The 21,521-nt window shown below is 41.5% G+C and overlaps 1 protein-coding gene across 1 annotated transcript in view; it reads left to right on the top strand.

Annotated features, from left to right (window-relative positions):
• Positions 1-20,432, top strand: part of Wdr70 (WD repeat domain 70) — a 208,266-nt gene extending 187,834 nt beyond the window's left edge. Inside the window, exons 14-18 of the mRNA XM_038323203.2 lie at positions 1,231-1,331; positions 2,981-3,060; positions 4,900-5,016; positions 6,877-7,039; positions 20,249-20,432. Coding sequence (XP_038179131.1) covers positions 1,231-1,331; positions 2,981-3,060; positions 4,900-5,016; positions 6,877-7,039; positions 20,249-20,336 — 549 coding nt within the window. The 3' untranslated portion in view covers positions 20,337-20,432. The remainder of the gene's footprint in view (positions 1-1,230; positions 1,332-2,980; positions 3,061-4,899; positions 5,017-6,876; positions 7,040-20,248) is intronic.
• The last annotated feature ends 1,089 nt before the right edge of the window (positions 20,433-21,521 follow it).

Here is a 21,521-nt window from a genome sequence, read left to right on the forward strand (position 1 = left end):
GGCACACAACTTAAGAACCACCTTAGAATATTGCTGAATGGGAATTAGAAAATTGCAGGCTCTTTTTTAGCTTCCTCCATAGTTTTTGTGGAAGATCAGAAAGGGGTTTGCAGCCATTTAACTATAGCCAATCAGATGAGAGTCAGAATTTCCACCTAAAGGTATCTCAGAGCTTCCCATCGTAATGAAAGAGAGGGATGGTTAGAGGCAGACTTAAAGACCACCACCCACAGGAGACAGAGCTCCAGGACTTTGATTCTACCCTGAGAACCCCCAGAAGTCAGTGTCTGACTGTGCTCTTTCCCCTTCAGTTCATATACATAGTATGTAAGGAATTGGACTGCTGATGGATGTTGGATTAATGCTTCCCCACATCTTACTCCGAATGAGGGTTGTAGAACTTGGTGTGTGGTGTTTGTGCTTTCCAGTGTTAGCTTCAGATTTCCCCCTCTGAGTCTCTCTGTGCTGTCCCTCCCATCTCTTCCCTCTTACCCCAAACAAAATTGAAAACAGGTTGTGAGAACTCAGAGCCCAGGTTGTTTGGGGCCCCAGAGCACCGCGTACTCCTCACCAGAAATGAATTCAGAGGGTCATAGCTTCCAGTGAACCACCTCTTTAAATATAGCTTTCCATCAGGTTACTATCAAGGCTTTGCATTTGATATCTGCTTTATTTCTGTCATGGCTTTGCTGTTTTATCTCACAGGCAGGGAGAGATTATTAATTGTCCACCAATATGTGCTCTTTGTTAAAAAAAAAAAAAAAAAAAAAAAAAAAAAAAAGCTTAATGAGGCTTGGATCTTTGTGAACCAAATAAAACAGTAACCACCTGGCCTCAATCTGAATCCAGCGGGACGTATTGTGTGCGTAAAAGCATGAAAACCAGATCTTAATCTGCCATGGTTGTGTACTTCACAGGGAGCCAATATTCCACAGTGCCAGGCTCACATGAACTGGACTGCCTAACTGTGGTTCCGAGGAAAGGGGGGTGTCATGTATGGAAGTGACCATCTTGTATTTTTGAGGGTTTCACATGGATAACAAGAGGTGGGATGGAATGTAACTTACAGAACGCCATGATGTGATGTAGAAGAAAGTATCTGAAAAGTTATGGTCACTCTCACACTGGCATTTGATGTAGTAAATGGACCATCAGAGTACTGGCAGGGGTCCTCCCTCCCCTCATTTTTATTTGGCATCTTGAACTGACTTCTATACCTGTCCTTTCTAGAGTGTTGTCCGCTGCCTGTGGCATCCAAAGCTGAACCAGATCATGGTTGGAACTGGAAATGGATTGGCAAAAGTGTATTACGACCCCAACAAAAGTCAGAGGTATTTCATAGGAATCGCCTGTTTGAGATGGATGACAACAACTGGGGGGAGTTGATTCACCCTGCTTTTATTCATTTCCCCCTTTGATGGGGATCCACCCTTTTAGAAAAGGCAGCTGGTACAAAGTAAAGCCTCAGACTCCGAGCCTTGTGCCTTAAAGGGGATTTAGATCTCACCCTTGATCTGCGCTGAATTCAAAGCCAAAGTTCCCCAGGGATTTGCAGTCCCTTGGCTGAAACGCTGAGTGCAGGGAGGGGAGTCCCTGCTCTTTGTACAGCCTGGACAGTGGTGTCCATCAGCAGTGCTGCATGTGCAGGGTTAACAAGACAGGGCACCGGCCGCTCACAAGAAACAGAAGCGGCTCTTCCATTTTCTTACGTTTCTCACTTGGCGTTTAGCAGCCACTGGTTTGGATATTGGACAAGGTTATGCTGTGTCAACAGAAGGGAACAGTGCACTCACCTCAGGTCAAACATAAGTGTATCAGTTTAATCCCAAGGTCTGAAGACTTCATGAAAGCTCATCTAGATCCTCAGCTGTTTCCATTTTCTTTTTCACGGGGTGGACATATGTTACCACCCCAGAGAAGATGGTCTTTCTGTTAGTATACAAAGGGCAACCTTTGTGTTAGTATACAAATCCACATGCTGAATTTTTGCTCTTCCCCGTCAGCCTGTTTTGAGGTCTTACATGCTTTCAGAAGAGAGCTAATCCTCATGGGCAAGGTTTCACTGACCACAGTTTTGCTCTAAATAGAAGCAATCCTTTATGGTGAAAAGTTTGGTTGATTTGTAAAATTTCTTTATCATCTTATGTTTTAAAAGTAGTTTTGTAGGTTCCTCTTTAAATTTGTGTCTTAAATGCCTTGACCCCCTTTCGACCTTTCACTTGGTGGTGGACACTGACTGGCACACTTGAATTTCGGGATTCAGTGATCATCATCAAGACCCCAGAAAGTCAAGCATTTGATAGGATGGTCTGCGTGGACTCTTTCTAAAAGCATCTCATGACTAATGAAAATGCTACAGTGAGACCTATGTTTTGTATGGGATCCTTAAAACTGATTTAAAAAATTGATTGGCCAAGCCAGGCAGTGGTGGCGCATGTCTTTAATCCCAGCACTCGGGAGGCAGAGGCAGGCGGATCTCTGTTAGTTCAAGGCCAGCCTGGACAAGAGTGAGTTCCAGGATAGGCTCCAAAGCTACAGAGAAACCCTTCCTCGAAAAACCAAAAAGAAAGGGAGGGAGGGAAGAAGGAAGGAGTAAGAAAGGAGGAAGGAAGGAAGGAAGGAAGGAGGAAGGAAGGAAGGAGGAGGAAGGAAGGAAGGAAGGAAGGAAGGAAGGAAAGAAAGAAAGAAAGAAAGAAAGAAAGAAAGAAAGAAAGAAAGAAAGAAGAACTGACCAAGAACTTACAGTGTTTCAGTGTTTTCAGTGTTACCTACATCTCTCATGGAGTAATTTCTGTTGGGTTCAACTATATACAGAGGTACAGTAGTAGGGAGTGTGTGTGTGTGTGTGTGTGTGTGTGTGTATGTGTACATGTATGTGCGTAAATGCTTTGAGGAATCTCTAATGGAACCAGAAATTCAGTGTTTCAGCTCTACCCATTCCTAAGATTAACTAAAGAAAATTTGTTTTAACTCATTATAGGGGAGCAAAATTATGTGTAGTTAAAACCCAGCGGAAGGCAAAACAAGCTGAGACACTAACCCAGGACTACATCATTACCCGTAAGTTGCTGTTAGCATTCCTCTCTGTCTTACATTTCTTTTCTCTGCCGTCGTATTCATTGCTTGTTTTGAAGGTTGGAAAGGCCCTAGAGTGGTGGCATCTATTACATCATCTCCTATCATGTGGACACAGGTACAGGTCTCCTGACAATATCACTTTAGCTTCTTGATTTTTTTTTTTGCAGAAAATGATGCTTGCTTCATGTAATTCCTCATCCAAAGGAGAAGCACCTATCTGAGCTGCTTGTATTAGTCTATCACAGCATCTTAAAAACTAACGTATTATTTAATGAATAAACAAGAAGAGTGCTGGACTTAGATTTAGGAGCCCTGAACTTGTCTGTTTGTACCATGGACTGGCATTGTGATGTAGACAACAAGCTCATCAGGGAGATTAATTAAGGAATCTATGACCATGTAGTAACATACTTTTATTCTGTATAAAATCTGATGTGTGAAGAGAAAGCTTACCAGGGCATAATGGTTTCTCTCAGGTGGGTCATACAGCCTTGTTAATTTGATAGGCAGGCCTATGTTCCAAAACCACAGCCTCAGACCTCTAACAGGCCAGGAAGAGATCTTGGTTGCCACAGAGTAGAGAGTAGCCCTCTAGATTTTACCTGTGTCTCAGACTGAAGCCCAAGGAGTGCTCTACTGCTGGCCTTCTTTCTGGTGATGGGTCTCTTGTAAAACCAAGTTCCATGGGGCTACTGACCAGTCAGGAGATCCCATGACCCTCTGCAAGAGTAGACGTGTTAAACTGGGGCCATAGCCAGTCCAGCATACGGAACTACACACGGCCCACTTATCCTTCGGCCACTTGAAGTGAAAAGTAATTTTTTTCCTACCTAAAAATACTGTGTGTCGTGTTGCCTGACAGTGTTGAGGGGTAATGTGCTTGGTTAGCTTCCCTGACTCAAGGCAGGCACGGCTTTCTGTGGGTTATATAGGGTAGACAGTCTAGGTGGGTGACTGGGAGAGGTGTTAGAGATGTTTCACTGAGACTATAAATTCCATTTAACCTTTGTCTTCTCCGGTCCCCTGAAAACGCGTTCTCCTTTAAAATAGGTTTGAATCTGTATATACTGGCTGAAGGAAATTCCAGGTCAACAAAAAGATAGCTATTTAATATTCCACAATATCCCTTTCCCCCCAAAATGTTACATAGTTTCTCCTTAAATCCATGTTATTTTTATGTTTAGAATTTAATTCTGGAACTGGGTGAACACCTGACAGTAGTTGAACACATGTGCCCAATTTTTATCCCCCTCTTGTTTTGTGCACCAACCATGTGAAGCCACGCTGGTAGGGAGAGTCAGGCAGCCCTGCATTCAAGGCAACCTTTATCCCACTTTCAGTGCACTGTGCTCCTCCCTTCCGGTTGCTCAGTGCTGTCACTCCCTGCTGAGCGGTGGTCACATTTCAGAAACGTGTGTAGTGATTCCAGTGTTTATGAGGCATCTGAGGAAACTTGAGGACTGACAGGCACACTGTTGGCATTACTCGTATTTGGGTGCTGTAAGAACAAATAAGAAAGTCATTCCATTAAGTGTTTTCAAAACCACAGAAATTGAGCTTTAACCCATGGTTAGGGAGATGAGACTCACCAGTGTTTCCATGACAGTGTTTCCTGAGAGCCATTAGCTGCCAACAGAGGTGAACAATGAGTCTGGTATCAAATGAAATTAGCTAATTGGTTACAGTAAGGCTGTCTTTTATTATTAAATGAAGGCTGTCATTATGATTTCCATTTCATGTTCCAGTTAGTCATGCATTAGTTATGTTTTTGGATGAAGGGTTATTATTATAATGAAATTTTTCAAATGTGACTTCTCACAGCTCATGCCTTGCCCATGTTCCGTGAGCCCCGCCAACGAAGTACAAGGAAACAGCTGGAGAAGGACAGACTGGACCCCCTGAAGTCACACAAGCCAGAACCTCCTGTAGCAGGCCCAGGTGAATGCCGTCTAGCCAGTTGTCTGGCAAGGGGATGAGGGGCCAGGGCAGTGTCACTAATAGGGAGATGGTAGGAGCTTTTGGGCCTGCGTGCTTCTTGATCTTCAGAGAGACTCTTGAGGTTTTCAGGTGTTTTCTATCACCAGAATCACAGCCCGGAAGACTGATAGAGCTTCTGTGCTGTGCTAGAGAGGCCGTCCTGGGGCTTTCTCCTCTCCTGCTTGAGCTTTAGGTGACCTCACTAGAACTCTGGGGCTCCTTGCAAGTCAGTGTTGAAACTGCTGCTCTCAGTTTTGGCTTAATGTACGACATTGGTCTCTTAGCCTGAGATCCAAACTGGATTAGGTTTCACACAAGGCAGAGAGTGACTGTGTCTTATAGTCCAGTGTGATATAGGAGCTGCCCATTCGCTAGAAGGTAAATGAAACGCTGCCTATAGCCGGAGACAGCATGGCCTGCTGTCTATTGTATGCAGATACTTCTACTAAAATTGCATTTTCTACTCTCACTTGTGGTTTTTGTTTGTCCTAGCAACCGAGTCTGTAGCCTTTGACTTGTCCATTTATCTGCGTCTCAGCCCTAGACCTGCTATTTGAAATGTCCTTATTTCTATTTTGATTATTTTTAGAACTTCCTTGCTACCAATAAAAGTTTCTACATAATAGTCTTGCCTAGATTATTTCAAGTCCTTCTAGTTAAACAATATTATCTCCTCTCTCTCTCCCTCCCTCTCCCTCTCCCCTTCCCTTCCTCCCTCTCCCTCCCCCCCCTCCACCCCTTCTCCCTTTGTCTTGCATACAGCCAGCTTTTATCCTGTTCCTCTGATTTTCATGTTGCTGTTGTGCCCAAACTCTCCCGTTTCCCCCACCCCATATACTTTTCTGTGTCAGGGTTCTCTGCAGTGCGCTGACTCACCTTGGTAGTTTTGCACTTCATGCCTCTTTTATTGTGATCCTCAAACTTCCTTCTGCCTGCAGTTTTGTACATAACTCATATGCTCATTGAAAGTAATACCTTATAATAATAATAATAATAATAATAATAATAATAATAATAATAATAAGGCTTTGTGGGCTTTCCCAAAATGATCCATTGCTTTCAGAAGACCTTTTCAGCCACCACAGACTGAAATGTTGTCTCCTTCCTTGAAAAGCTGTAATAGTTATTGGCCACACAAAGCCTCTGGCAGTTGGTCATTTTTTTTTTTATTTTCTTCTTAATTTGTGAAGGTAATCTTCCAGTATTATTTGGTTATTCACGTGTTTATCTTTCTAAAAATCAGATCAGAAACGAACTTTCTAAATGTCAGCCCATTTTGTTTATCAGGCACCATGCTGTCTGGAGAGACCCAGCAGGGTGCAGCTCTTTGCCCTTGAGCTTGCTGTCTGCCTAGGCAGTCACAGCAGACAAGGAAGAAGAGTCAGTGTATTCACATGGCTTGTTTTCTCTCAGAACTCAGAGTAACATGTCTCTAACACAACATACACCGACTGTGGAAAGCCCTAAGATAAATTTGTTTAAACTAAAGTAGCAGCTGATGAATAGTGGTTACTTTTAGTAATGAATTTCAATAAATTCATACTAGAGAAATTTTTAATACAATCATTACGAGATTGTTTTTTTTCTTTTCTTTTTTAAAATCAGTATCATTTTGCAAATTAAGCAACCAAAACATTTTTTAAATGTCTCTTCCTGTTTTGGATACTTAAAGGGTGATGGTTCCTTACTTTTTGACCCATGAAAGCTGAAAGGATAATGTAGGTACTATTGATATCTGAGCTCAGTATGCAGCATACACAGCTGTAATAATGTATCATCGGTTCATTCTGTTTCTAATCTGGGGTTTTTCTTTTGAAACAGGTCGTGGTGGCCGAGTTGGAACCCATGGGGGCACCCTGTCATCCTACATTGTGAAAAACATTGCTTTGGACAAGACTGATGACAGCAATCCCCGAGAAGCCATTTTGCGTCATGCCAAAGCAGCAGAAGATAACCCATATTGGGTTTCGCCGGCGTATTCCAAGTAAGAAAGTAGCTGTGTAAAGCAGAAAAGTGGGGCCTGGTGAGATGACTTAGTGGTGAAGGTGCTCGTCTGTGCCTGGTGACCTCAGTTCAATCCCTGGAACCCATAGAAAGGTGCAAAGGAAAACTGACTCTGCAGAGTTTTCTTCTGAACTCCGTATACACGCCATGACATGCTCGCTCGCGCTCTCTCTCTCTCTCTCTCTCTCTCTCTCTCTCTCTCTCTCTCTCTCTCTCTCTCGATAATGATACTAATAATAAATTTTAGAAGTAGGACTGGCAGTATAGCAGAGTATGTCCTTAGTGTGTCCAAAGCCATAGATTTAAGCCCCAACACCAAAAAAGTAAATAAAAATGAAATAGAGAAATTATTATGTCTAATGAATTGGGAAGAACATGACAATAGTATGTGGAAGTGTTAACTTTCTCTTCTCTGTGTCGTATTTGAGCACAAAGGATGGGCCAAGATGTGGGTGTGATAGCAATGCCTGTAATCCCGACATCTAGGCAGCAATAGCTGAATGGGTGAGCTGGAGACTACCCTGAGCTGTGAGAGACCATCTCAACAATGGGACCAGGGATTCAGAATTCTGATGCCTAGACATTTGCTTATATCGTACGACTCTAAAGAGGTAAAGCTTAGAGTCACAGCAGTTTGTTATCAGCGTCAAAGCCAGGATAAGCCTTATGTGTTCCTTTGACCTAACACTTTAGAAAGGGACACTGTTGTCTCAGCGGAGGGAGGGACTCGCCTGTCTTATGAAGGACTGGGGGGTGAGGGTGCTGTGATTTGCTTTTCAGTCTCACTATGTAGCTCCTGCTGACTGGGAACGCACTGTGTAACCAGGTTGGCCTCAGACTTGAGCAATCCTCATGCTCCTGCCTCAGGCTACTTCTCATATAAGAAGCTATATAAAAAAAAACTCTCCCTGTACAGTGAATCCAGCCTTTTAAAGTCCCTCAAACAGCTAAGCATGGTGAGTGTGTAACGGTTTTTAATGCTACCACACCACCCACATTTATACCAAGGAAAGTACTGTTGTTGAATTGTCAATAACTCTTGAAATTTTTACTAGAACTAGTTTTAGACTTGAGCAGATGTTAACACCTTACATAACCATCTATAATTGATTAATCTCTGTAGTAGCTACTACTGGCCAATTGTTAAACTGACTATCTTTATTTCTGAGTAGGATTTTTTTCCCTCAAATATTGCTCTTATCATTAATGTACTTTATATGAACTGCATTTACTTCATTTGACCTTCTGGAAAGCCCTTCTATTTAGTTTTCTAGCTGGGCGGTGGTGGCGCACGCCTTTAATCCTAGCACTCGGGAGGCAGAGGCAGAGGGATTGCTATGAGTTCGAGGCCAGCCTGGTCTACAAGGACAGGCTCCAAAACTACAGAGAAACCCTGTCTTGAAAAAACAAAAAAAAACCCCAAATAATAATAATAATAATAATAATAATAATAATAATAATAATAATAATTGTAGTGAGGAGCTGCGGGCTGCGTTCCCGCCGCCCAGCTTTCTGCCTTCTGGCTAGCTTATGCCCCGAAATAACAACACACAAATTGTATTCTTTTAAAGACTGCCTGGCCCATTATTTTCAGCCTCTTACTCACATCTTGACTAACCCATATCGAATAATCTGTGTAACACCATGAACAGTATCTTACCCAGAAAGATTCAGCACATCTGACCTGGTGGCTGGCTTCATCGCATCTCTCTCTGAGGAGAGGCAAATAATAATAATAATAATAATAATAATAATAATAATAATAATAATAATAAATTTAAAAAATAGTTTTCTAAAGCCGGGCGGTGGTGGCGCACGCCTTTAATCCCAGCACTCGGGAGGCAGAGGCAGGCGGATCTCTGTGAGTTCGAGGCCAGCCTGGTCTACAAGAGCTAGCTCCAGGACAGGCTCTAAAAAAGCTACAGAGAAACCCTGTCTCGAAAAACCAAAAAAAAAAAAAATAGTTTTCTGTCTAACTGTGTTAAAGGATCATTTGACAGGTAAAATGTGGATGCATGGTAGCTCCTGTTTTGTTAATAAATCTTGAGTTTATAAGCTGTAGGACTGTATCACTCTTGATATCATTTCCATTCTACTTCTGATATCCCTTATAAAAACCATATCATTTTGTTATCTATCAAAAGATAATAGATTTAAAATTTTGACATCCCCAAAGGAATTTCCTTTAAATAAATTGTTTTAATTTAAAGACTCTCTCAGGCTCCTCCCTCCCTCTCTGTCTCTCTCTTTCTCCCCCACCTCCCTTCCTCTCCCCTCCCATCACAGGGTTAACATTGGAGCAGTGCTATAGTTAAGCTGCATACATTCCTTGGTCTTGATCAGGTTTTTCTCTCACGTCCTTTCTTTATCCCAGAAGCTTATGCTGTGTTCCATTGCTTTTCTCTCTCGGTAATTTTTACTTTTCATGATCCTGGTGTCTTTAATGAATAGTGGTCATTGAGTCTGTCAGTTTTCAATTTGGGTTTGTATAGTATTTTCTTGTGATTGTAATGAAATTGGGCATATTGGGTAAAATTATAAGCATGAGGTTAAAGCCATCTCTGTGTGTCCTGTCGAGGGTTTCATGATGCCAGTGTGCCTTATTAGTGATGATGCTGACTTTAGTCACCGGATGTAAGTGTTCCCTTATGAAGTTCTTATCTCTGTTTCAGATCAGCACATTCCTTGGGGTGGTCTGTTCTTCCTCATACTTCCCGCTTGGGTTTTGTCCACAGTAGTTTTGCTATGGCAACCATTTCTGTGGTGGTTGTCTCACAGTGGATTTCCTTCTTTCTTGGTTTCTGTATGTATTGTTGCGGTCTCCTAGGGAAATTCATTCCTTCTCCTAGGTTTTTGTTTTCAGAATTTTTATTCACTATTAATAGGAACTCTAAAATGCTTATTTCATTCTCTGAGGCTATTGTCATGTGGTTTGTTGTTCGCCTTGTCCCAGCTTTGGCCAGTAGAAGGTCCTTAAGAGGAAGTAGTTGTTGTCCTCCGTCAACAGTGCAGCCTGCACCCATGCTCTTTAGAGTGCTTCCCCACTTTCTGATGCTCCAGGTTCAGCTGAGTAGCTCACATTTGTAAGTTAATCATCATTGACAATGAGGTAAATCTCTGCATCATGTGTTGACTCTTCTATTTGTCATGAAGTACTTAGTTGTCTGTTGTTATTGCTATAAGACACCTTGTTCAGAAAAAACCACCGATTGAGGAAAGAAAAGAAAGCAGTCTACAATATGCTGAACACAATGAACATTGTTTTGATGGCCAACTGTTACAAATGTGTATGTTTATACACGAAAGTAAATCATTGAAAAGTCTCCAAAACGCCGATGTCATACCTCTTGTTAACTGTTGTTAGATGTTAGTAAAATCTGCCATATTAATGTAATCCTTGGGAAGATGTCAGAGGCCTAACTCATCACTGAAGAAAATAAGTTCTAGAAGTCTACTTTTGGGCAGCTCATTGCTGCAACCTGGAGCAGGAACTTGGCCCTAGAAATCCTCTGTTACGGTTCTAGTATCTGATAACAATATTTTTGCTAAAGGGTCAACTTCAATTCATTATATAATTTTTGTTTGAGTTTTTAAGCAGTACATTCATTGTATAGGTGGGGAGTCCATGAGCACTAACTGGGAGACTCCAGGCCCTCATTCTCCTGTTGAGAGATACTAACTAATGCTACAATGTTTATGCTCCTAAAAAGAGCTCATATATAAATTATGAGCTCTCACATACTAATTGCATTTTTCAAAAGGCTCAATGCACACTGTTCATTCCACTGGTATATGTATAGATTCTCACATCATTTAAACGCACAGAGATAGGGATAGGCAGTGGGCCAGCAGGTAAAGCACTTGTTGCCAAGTCTGACAGCTCGTCAGTCTGTGGGACTCAGATGGTGGGAGGAGAGAACTGACTCCCACATGTTGTCATCTGATGGCTACATGTGTGTTATGACAGGCATTCATGAGTGCACACAAACATACACACATGATAAACAAATCTAAAAATATATAAACACAGGCATATAGCATGTTTAACACATTGGTTTTTTATTTAGAATTTATTTAGAGATTGGGCTAGGTCTCTACCCATTGCATATCCAGCCCATTTTTCTACTTTAATCTCCATGTATTACACAGTTATGTCCTGGTTTCTGAAACAGAGCCCTCTTAACTGGTGGTTGGGTTGTTTTCACTCCGACTCGTATACACAGGACTGAAGTTAGTGCCTTTGGGGTCTGTATTCGCCTACTATATAAAAGTTCTAGGAATAGAGTTGCTATGGATTTCACATATGTTTGGATTATACCAGTTTTTCCTCCAAAGGAACTTTTAGTTATTCTCTCCGATATGTCAGTGCCTTATCTCATCAACGTTTATCCCTACTCTATCTTTCTGTGCTGTTGTAAGTAGAATCTTCTACTGGGTTTATAATTCCTTTCTATGTTAAAATGCTTGCATATAGAGTGCTGTTATGTGTGTCTTGGTGTCCAGCTACTCATTGTATTTTTATTATTTTAGATAATTTTTATACAAATTTCTGGGCCCTCTGCACATAAAACTATATGTAAATGATGTTGACCGCCTCATTTCCAATTTTTTTTTTTTTTTTTTTTTTTTTTTTTTGGTTTTTCGAGACAGGGTTTCTCTGTAGCTTTGAAGCCTATCCTGGAACTAGCTCTTGTAGACCAGGCTGGTCTCGAACTCACAGAGATCCGCCTGCCTCTGCCTCCCGAGTGCTGGGATTAAAGGCGTGCGCCACCACCGCCCGGCTCATTTCCAATTTTTATACCTACTGTTTTTTCTTCTTACTTGATTGCCTTGATTATTTCCAAAACAATACTAAATTGTGTTTATGGCTTTGAGCACCCTTTTCTCCCTTTGAACTTTTAACAGGAGTCTAGTATAATATGTGAGTTTTCCCGCTTTGTATGTGAAGAAAGTCAACCAGCAATTTCATATTGTTTAATCTCATGTTATTTCCCCATAAAATATAAATACACATACAAGAATCGAAGGACAGCTTTTGAGAGTGAATTTTCTTCCTCCACTCTGGATTCTAGGAATTGGACTCAGGGTGTCAGCTGGTGCTTCTACCCATCTCACTGGCCTCTTAAGTCATTTTTAAATTCCTTCATCTCTATTGAAGTGAGCGCATGATTTTCCTACGTGGATCTATATGTGACGGAGTTTGATAGAACCGTCCTGTAGTTTGTTATCTAGTTGTTAGGCTGGCTGCTTTAAAAAAAGGAAAGGAAAGGAAAGGAAAGGAAAAAGGAAAAAGGAAAAAGGAAAAAGGAAGAAAGAAAGAAAGATTAATTTAAAAAACTTAGCTATTTTGTAAATACATAACTATCTTATAAAACTTGTAAAGTGTGGTGCCTCTGTGGAGGGCAAGGTGGAGAGTAATGTCTTTGCCCACCACCCCCAGTCTTTCCCACTGTCTCCTGTCTAAGTCTGTCTAGCATTTATGACTGTTCCCAGGAGCCTTCATAATTAATATATTTCTTAGACAGTCGTCCATCTGGGTTTTCCAGTTTATTTAAATGGAGTTAATTGAAGCTCATTGTGCTCGCTCATGACTGCTTTTTCACTGTAAGTGGTGTATATTTAGCTGAGCAAAAGTGCTGAGGGGAGAGGAGGGGAGTGCCCGGACATGCTGCCCTTTACTTGAGTGTGCTTCTGGAGGGCTTGAAGCTGGTGCTAACCTCGGTGCCTTGAACCCGAGCACCGCGTTTGTATGACCACACAGCTTTCTTTTGCTGGTTTTCTCCCCACTCTTTCCTTCCCTCCATTTTCGGTGCCTTACGTTTGTCGCCAGCTAACTAGGTTGAAGGTGTTGCCTGTGTGTGGCGTGGACTCTGTTAGCTGGGCTCACGGAGCTGTTTCTTCTGTGTTCACTTGCTACAGTCTACTGTTTACTGCCAAGTGGCGAAGTGTTTGAAGGAAGCTAATATTTAAAAGGATCTTTTCGTAAAGGTCACTGTAACTGAGAATGTGTCTGGTTGTTTTTCTTTGCTGCAATTGACTTCTGTCAGTGATGAAATGAAGGTGTATTTGCTATATCTTGCTTTAACACAGAAAAACACAGCTAGACATCCCTCTCCTGCTGCACACAGCATATAAGCACTTTCTTCTCCAGCTGCCAATGAAGTTTGAATGCTTTACATGTATCACTTGGGGATCTAAGCTCGAGTCCTGACACTAGCAATGTAATAGCCATGCGAGTTTTCAAACACAGCAGGATTACAGAGGACTCTTGTTCAGCCACACATGGACAGATTCAGTTACAGTTTCTTGTTCAAAGATGCTGCTGGAGGGAGGGAAAGAGAGCTGGCTGGGGAAGGGGCAGGATGTAGATCCAGAATGCTATTAGCTTACACATCAGACAGGGATAAATGTGTGGGAGCTCGGAGCCTGGCCAGCAGCCTGCCAGGATGACAGCTCTGTCAGCCATGGCTGCCCGTCTTGCCAGATGAACTACCATTATTGCTGGTTCAGTCAATTTAACTTTACTGTGCATATCTTTTGAAATACAAGATGTGTGGTTGTGTGTGTTTTGTGTGTGTACTAAAATATGATTCCCACCTATAAAGGATCCATTTAAAGTCATATCGAGTTCATAAGCCATATTTAAAGCAGTCATTGTGAGCAAGGAAAGGTTTATATGTGATTTGTGTCAGGAAGAGACGTAAACCCACAAAGAGAAAAGTATCTTTTTTCCCCCCGAGTTATATTTATGTGCTGATTGTTACAGCCCACCATGTTCCTGTATAGAGGACAGTATTTCTTAGGCTGGTTTTATGAACTGCCTACCTCGTAGGCAGTCGGGGAGAGGTTTAGGGGAGAGGACTCAAGTGTGAATTTCCTGGTTCATTCCAGATGAGCAGGCTCTGTGGGATTCCAGCTGAAAATCTACATTTTAAGAAGTGCCAGAAAAGATGGTTTTGCACACGAATGCTTGAAAATAATACAAAAGTAATTACTCAGAATCATAAATTATTCCTCTTTAGGACAGTTCACATACACTGGACAACTTCAGTTATAAAAGACTCATACCAAATCATTTTCATAGAGAAGGAATTCTCCCCCAGGATTTGAAAACATAGCATGTTGCAATGTTGTATTTAATGTACGAATTCTTTTACTCAATACATTATTCCTAGAACTTAGGAAAAGATATCAATTGTATGAAGTAAGAGACCCTATTTTCTAATGCAGGTTATGTAACACTAATGATACTTTTATTGTACAATACTGTGACAGATTTGTTTAAAAGCTCATTATGTTTTTTTCATATAATCCTCATAACGCATTAAGTTAAGCAGTATTATTGTCTCCGCTTTCTGCATGAGGAGACTGGAAACGTATAACTTGACTGCCCCCAGGTATCAGGTGGCAGGGCTGAGGTTGTGTATAGATGGTCTGCCTTCATGATAGGCTTAGGGTTTCTCAGTAGTGAGGATTGTTTCTCCTCATGGTGCAGCTAACAGTAGCCGCTGGGATGTTGAGATGATGTTTGTGTGAGCCAGCATGGCTTAGCAGAGGGAACCCTAGACCGAGCATTAGAAGTCCCGCACGTACTTCCAGCTCTCCTGCTCCTGTTAAGTGCAGCACTTGTCTTACTAAGGCTGTTTCCCTCATCTGCAGGAGTAGGTAGGGCTCCATCCATGCCCCCTGGGCATGTACTTAGAAACTCGTAAATGAGAACTTAGAGGGGCATTCATGAGGCTTTTTTTCCTTTAAGTTTTCATTGTGCTTGCTTGTTTACCCACTTGATATAAGGTGCTAATGATGCTGATTCTACAGGGCTCTTGTGTTTGTCCCCCTTTCATTTCTTATTCTGTGACCGCATTTCTAATCTCTGGACTCTCAGGCATAAAACACTGCACTCTATGAGTCCAAGAAGTGTTTATTTTCCAAAATGTTATGTCTTCATTTCCTGAAGAAAATAGAAAATTCTTTATCTAGAAACGCCTTATTGCCTCTGATCTTCTTATACATCCCCAGTGTTTAAAAAAAAAAACAAAACTGTTGATTAGCTCATCACAGACAGAAGGGGCCATTTCAAGTCGAATCTTTTGGTCAAGCCTTTTATTTAATCTTAATAATTCCGCAATTGTGACGACTGGGTCAGAGTTCAGCCAGGCTGTCTTCATCCTAACAGGGCTAACAAGTGTGTCAGATGTCGAGTCATGGCTATAATTGGCTTTGGCTTTGAGGTTTTCCTTCATAATAAACAATGGGCCCCAAGCCAAAAAAGCGTGTGGTTTATACTTGCACTCTCAGGATGAAATATTTTGAGTGATTTCCCCTCATACTCCTTCTGGTACCCAGGAGCTTGATCTCTGCTTCCTGTACAAATCATATCAGAAGCACACCCATAATTAAAGAGAACGTGACCTGTGGACTTTCCATTGCAGCTGCAAACATTGTGATGACGTCATCCTGCTGCACATGTTAGAGAAGGGGCTGCAGAGACACAGGTTAGAGCTTAGTCAGGAGAGAAAAGATACCTGGAGTCTCTCATACAAACCTGAGTGCACCCTAAATTGCCCTTTAGAAGACTGTGGTGTGGGAACCTTTGCTCATCACTGGGTGCTGGAGAGGGAAACACTGCAGGGTACTCACTTCCATGAGTTCCTGTCATCCAGTTGGAGTGCACACTTGCTACACTCATGTCACACAGATAATCTGAAGAATTTCTTTTAAAGTGTCAGAGGGAGTAATGGAATAAGGGTAGCACGGAAGCAGGCAGGAGGACCGTGTGGGGGGAGAGAGACCAGAAGAGGACAGGATCAGGGAGGGAGGGAGATGGATAAGATAGAATGGCAACGACATATGCAAACATGTCAGTGAAACCCATTACTTTGTATCCTAACTCTCGGCTCTCACAAAGAACTTCAACCAACTAAGGAATGCTGAGAACAGGAGAAAGAGTCTGCCCCAGAGAAGAGCATTTGGTTATCCAAAACCAAATGATCATCCCTAAAAATGTACAAGTAACATTATACAGCCTGAACAGGTTATATATAGAATATATAAGCATATACATTTATGCATTTAACAGAAACTATAGAAAAGAGACCATAAATTTCAAAGAGAGCCAGGAAGAGTATATGGAAGGGTTTGAAGGGAGGAAAGGGAAAAGGGAAATGTAATTATAATCTCAAAAATAAATAATACAAAATTTTCATTAATTTTTTAAAAATCAAGAAAAACAAAAGAAATTATCACCAAATTCTAACTTGTAGACTTGATGGACATTTGCATAAGCTTCTGTATTCATTAGTTCATGAAATCGTATTTACTCTTGCAAATGCAGAGTAGACTGGAAATGTGACAGAGCAAGACAAAAAGCACTCCATCGATTAGTTTATTTAGTAGTTGGCAGCAGTAATTATACTGAAATTTAGCTGTCCTTGGTAATCTAATGAACTGTTACCAAATTTAATCAGATGAAAAACTTACCCAAATGAGTTAATCGACCTGAAAGGTGCAAGTTTCAAATCAGTCTTCTTTACATTCAGGTTTTTGACCAACACATGAAAGTAGTTAATGATAGCCAATAAAAGAATGGGTCTGGGTGAAGCTGATTTCAATAGTGTAGACACTAACCGGCTTCTCCTTTGAAATTTATGGTGTCCTCATGAGCCTGCCATCACCAAGGATGTTCATTACCAAGATCCTATGTTCTCTGCATTTCTTCTAAGCTGGAAGGTTCTTGGTTAGGACCAGGGAGATGAATCTGCCATGAGGCTCCATGTCCAAGGATCTGGCTATTAATAGTTAGAAGATAATGGGCTAGAAAGATGGCTCAGAGGACCCAGGTTCGATTCTCAGCACTCATGTGGTGGCTCACAGCATTTATAGTCCCAGATCCTGGGGTTCCAGTGCCCTCTCCTGGCCTCTGCAGACACAATGCACATAATGTAGATGCATGTACAGGTGAAACATCCATGCACATAGAATAAAAATAATTCTTTTAAAAACCAAACAAATAGAAAATAAGGAATGGTGGGCGATGTAAATGCTTTCTTGAAGAGGTTGAATGTCTTTCTTGCACTTTGTATGTATGTAGCTCTGATTTGCCGCTGTATTGTCATTGTCCATTTGGTTTGGCTTGTCACACTGTTTCTCACAGAACTACCCAATGGAGACTGTGCTGAGATCAGTGTACCTATTCCGTTTCTATAAGCAGCTCTGAAAGGAATCCACACCGAACAGACTTAAAGGGTGTGCTGCTGCTGTTGCTTCCTGCTGGCTCTGAAAGCAGGAGTTTCTAGACCAGCTTTAAACTGTTTTCAAATGCATTAATACTGTGTCCGTTTGCATGTATCACATCACTTTCCTTGGCCCTGTTGATTTATTTTTATAGTGTTTTCGTGTGCCAAGGGCAAATTAGGCTGTTCCCTAGAGAAGAAATCTGCTCGGTCTATTCTTAACTTTGTTTGAGATTGCCCAATCTTCTCTGTTCTTCATTGTTCTGGTCAATGGTGACTAAAGAGAGTCTGTTTAAAATGCCCCAAGATCGACCTGAGTTGAGCTGCTAAGATCATTCTCATGTGTGAGGCTGTGCTCTTTCTCAAAACAATAACTTGTGGAAATGAGTTCAAAGGCGAGGGTGGCTCTGCAGAAAGCTGCAAGGTTGAAGGCCACGGTTGTTCTGTGCTCCTACAAAGCACATTCATTAGGTCATAGGTGTTCTGTGAGCCGGTTCAAGAATCTCTTTAAAAGAACCTTGTCTTTATTTACCAAACAACAAAGAGCTCTTATTAATGTTTCTAGACTATCCTTTTTGAATGTTGTTTTGGGGGGCAAAATGGATTGTTTCTGTGAGCTGCACCTCCCATTTTCCACTGCTTCCCTATTTTTCTCTTTCAGGAGTAAAGGCTATTTCTTTTTACTTTTTAAATATTTATTTTATGTACATTGGTGTTTTGCCCACATGCTTGTCTGTGTGAGGGCATCAGATCCCTAGAACTGAAGTTATAGACAGTTGTGAACTGCTGTATAGATGCTGGAAATTGGACCTGGGTCCTCTGGAAGAGCAGCTAGTGCTCTTAACCACTGAGCCATCTCTCCAGCCCTTAAAGGCTATTTCATAAAGAATGGACCTGAGAATAAAACCCCAAACTTTGTGCCTTATCATTTTCAGTAACTTCATACAGCTTCTCAAGGTGAGAACAATCTCCTCATATTTGGAGCTGGTTATACCATTATGTTAAGGAGATACATTCTTCACCTTGTTGCAGAGGCCTGCTGTTCTTGTTGCTCCCCATACCCTCACCGCATGCATGCCTTGTGAGTGTATGTGTGAGTGTATTTGTGTGAATGTATGTGTCTGTGTGTGTGAGTGTATTTATGTGTCTGTATATGTGTATTAAATATGTACATGTGTGCATTTGGAGGCTGGAAGATATCAGGTATCCTCTTCTTTTACTCTCTGCCTTGCTACTTGAGTCAGGGTATCACACTGAACCTGGAATTTGGCTGACAGCCAGCAATCCTCATCCATCCTCCAGTACCTCCCCCTCCCCAAAGCCTGACTTGCCAGGGTTATAGGACTGTGTAACCATGTCCAACTTGTGCATGGGTGCTGAGGATTTGAACTCACATCCTCACATTTTCATAGCAAGCAGTTTTACACATGAAGCCATCTTCTTAGCATCTAGGACCAAGGTTCATGTTGAGTCATATATCCTCTCATTCCTTGGTTCTGAACCTTATCATTGTTTTGATTGTGTTCACTAATGAACTTTATTGAGGCATAGTTTATATACAGTAAGGTATCAAATGCAACCATCTCAAGTTTTGGCAAACACACACACACACACACACACACACACACACACCTGTGTAACCAGTACTTCAATCTCTGTCCCACAAGAACATGATCTCCTGCCTTTGTAGCATTACTCTGTCCACCTGCTGTTAAACAGATCAGTCACCAAGCTGCTGTAAGTACTCTTGGAAGTAAGTGGACTATGTCAAAGTAACCCCTTCAACCAGACAGCTCTAGGTGTCTTTCCTGCAGCCTGCCTCGTCCATTTTGTTTGCAGTAGTCTCTCTCCGGAAGCATCCTTACCCTGCTGCACCACCCAAGTCTCATCGCAGTTGTGGGTGAGCGGCGTCTTGTGAAATATTGCCAGATCGCGTTAGAAGATAAGCATTTATTTCACAGAACTTCTAAAACGTGCACATGTGTTCCTCTGTAGAATTGTCCAGTGGTCAGCATCTTTGCTAGAAGGTAATATATAGCAAACAAGTTGCTTGGCTGCAGCACATTTGAAAACCCATGGTCCTGATTTCTAGTAACTGGGGCCTATGAAAGTCTGCAGCCGCCTTTTGAACGGTTAAGAGCTGTGAGCTGTGTGTAGATGCCATAACCGTGTCCTACCATGACAAGAGTTTAACAACTGGAGTGGGTATGAGAAACTTTGGCTCCAGGTAGTCGTACAGATCCCAGCAGCTTGTGCTAGGGGGAGGACATTGTAACCCTCTGATGGTTTCTTGGGATTTTCTTCTTTGGAATGGTGACAGGAATGCCACTGAGCCAGGTATGCTTGCAAAGCGCAGATCCTCTCACGAAGACTGCCTGGTGCCTTGTGTGCTGTCTAGCAGAGATAATGTACAGCGGTGTCACCAGCGTGTTCAATGATGCATCCTCAATTCTTGGCATTTCCATGTATTGATCTGGAAAGGGGAATCATTTGGTGCTCATTTGTTTTACTTTGAGGTTTTCTACTGGTGCCAGTCACTGTATGTTTGTTATTATTTTAAACTTACCAGATAAGAAAACTGTTATTTCTTATGTAGGGTCTTGTGTGGGACCATGTAGCTTATTTTTCCAAATAGTCACATTTTGGCTCAGTTGCCTATAGAGTGTGGTTGTGGTACATGAGGGTCTGCTAGATTCAATTCATTTTTGTTTTATTTAAGGGAAGGCCAGCATACAGTGTCTGCCACACAGGGGAAACCTTCAAAAGAATATTTGGCTCTTCTCCTGAACATAATTAAATTTTCACTATGCTTTTCTTTGCCAGAAGTTTAATGATTTATATTTAATAATTGAAATGCAGTCAATTCCCCAGGCTTACTCCTGCTTGATGAAAGAGTCAACGCCTAATGCAAGAAACACCAGCTCACAGTTTCCTCCTCTTTTTAACTTTTGTTTTAGAACTCAGCCCAAAACCATGTTTGCCCAAGTGGAATCCGATGATGAAGACTCAAAGAATGAACCAGAATGGAAAAAACGTAAGATTTGACTGTCATTTAAGAGCTCTTTGCATGGAGCACAAGGACAGATTGCAGTGTTCCCCACCCCAATGCTTATGAAATAAAAACATGCATTTTTACAAACAGATTTTGTCCTCTCTGTTATTGAATTGTTCAAAGATTGATAGATGCTCACGCTGCTTGTGTTTATGTTTTCTTAACTGTAGTTATTAGACTGTGCTACATGTAAACAGACTCAGCTGATTCCTGAGTATTGTAGATGTTTTGAGGCTTTAACAATTACTGCTCTTGTGCAGATTCCCATAGCCTTCGAGAGGGAAATGTACAGTGAGTTGTTTATCTATCTTGAGCTAATCTGGGAACATAATGTGGAAATAGGGAGTCAAAAAGCTAATATTTCTGTACAGTGTCACAACCACTGTGTACATGACTGTAAATAATTAGATGAGTTCAAACCACAGCGTGGCTGTGCAAGGAGAGGGTGTGTGTCTGATTGTGTTCCACTGACGCCTCACGGAGAGAGCATGTGTCTGATTGTGTTCCACTGAAGCCTCACGGACAGAGCATGTTTCTGATTGTGTTCCACTGAAGCCTGTGAGGCTTAGGGCTAGGAGAGCGTGCTTTGACGTCAGACTATGTAGACCTTCACTTTGAATCTTCCTTCTGGCCTCGGGGTGGTAATACTTACCCCCTGAGTTTGTCAAAAGGGCTGAATGAAATGCCTATGTAGAGCATTTGGCACAGCACCTGGCATATGGTAAGTCTATACCAAATATTTGGTGTTTTCAAACATGGTTAACAATATCGGTTGTCTTTTTTTTTTTTTTTTTTTTTGTAAGTAGTCAGTTAGGAAAGAAATGCTTTGAAATACAGGGGCTATATAAATAAAAAACATTAAGAGTAATTCTAAAAGTTATATTTGTGACTGGGCAGTGATGCACATGCCTTTAATCCCAGAACTCAGGAGGCAGAAGTAGGCGGATCTCTGTGAGTTCAAGGCCAGCTTGGTCTACAGAGAGAGTTCCAGGACAAGCTCCAAAGCTACACAGAGAAATTCTATCTCAGAAAAACAAAACAAAACAAAAAATAAGTTGTGTTTGTGAATAGAAAATGCAAACAAATGTTGGTAGTTTGTCCAAAGTAATAATGAGTCAACAGAATAAAATTTTATGGGCTAATTTCCCATGCACATGGGTCATTTTTGCATGTTAAGT

Source organism: Arvicola amphibius, chromosome 3 (assembly GCF_903992535.2).
Source record: "Arvicola amphibius chromosome 3, mArvAmp1.2, whole genome shotgun sequence".
Taxonomy (NCBI): domain Eukaryota; kingdom Metazoa; phylum Chordata; class Mammalia; order Rodentia; family Cricetidae; genus Arvicola; species Arvicola amphibius.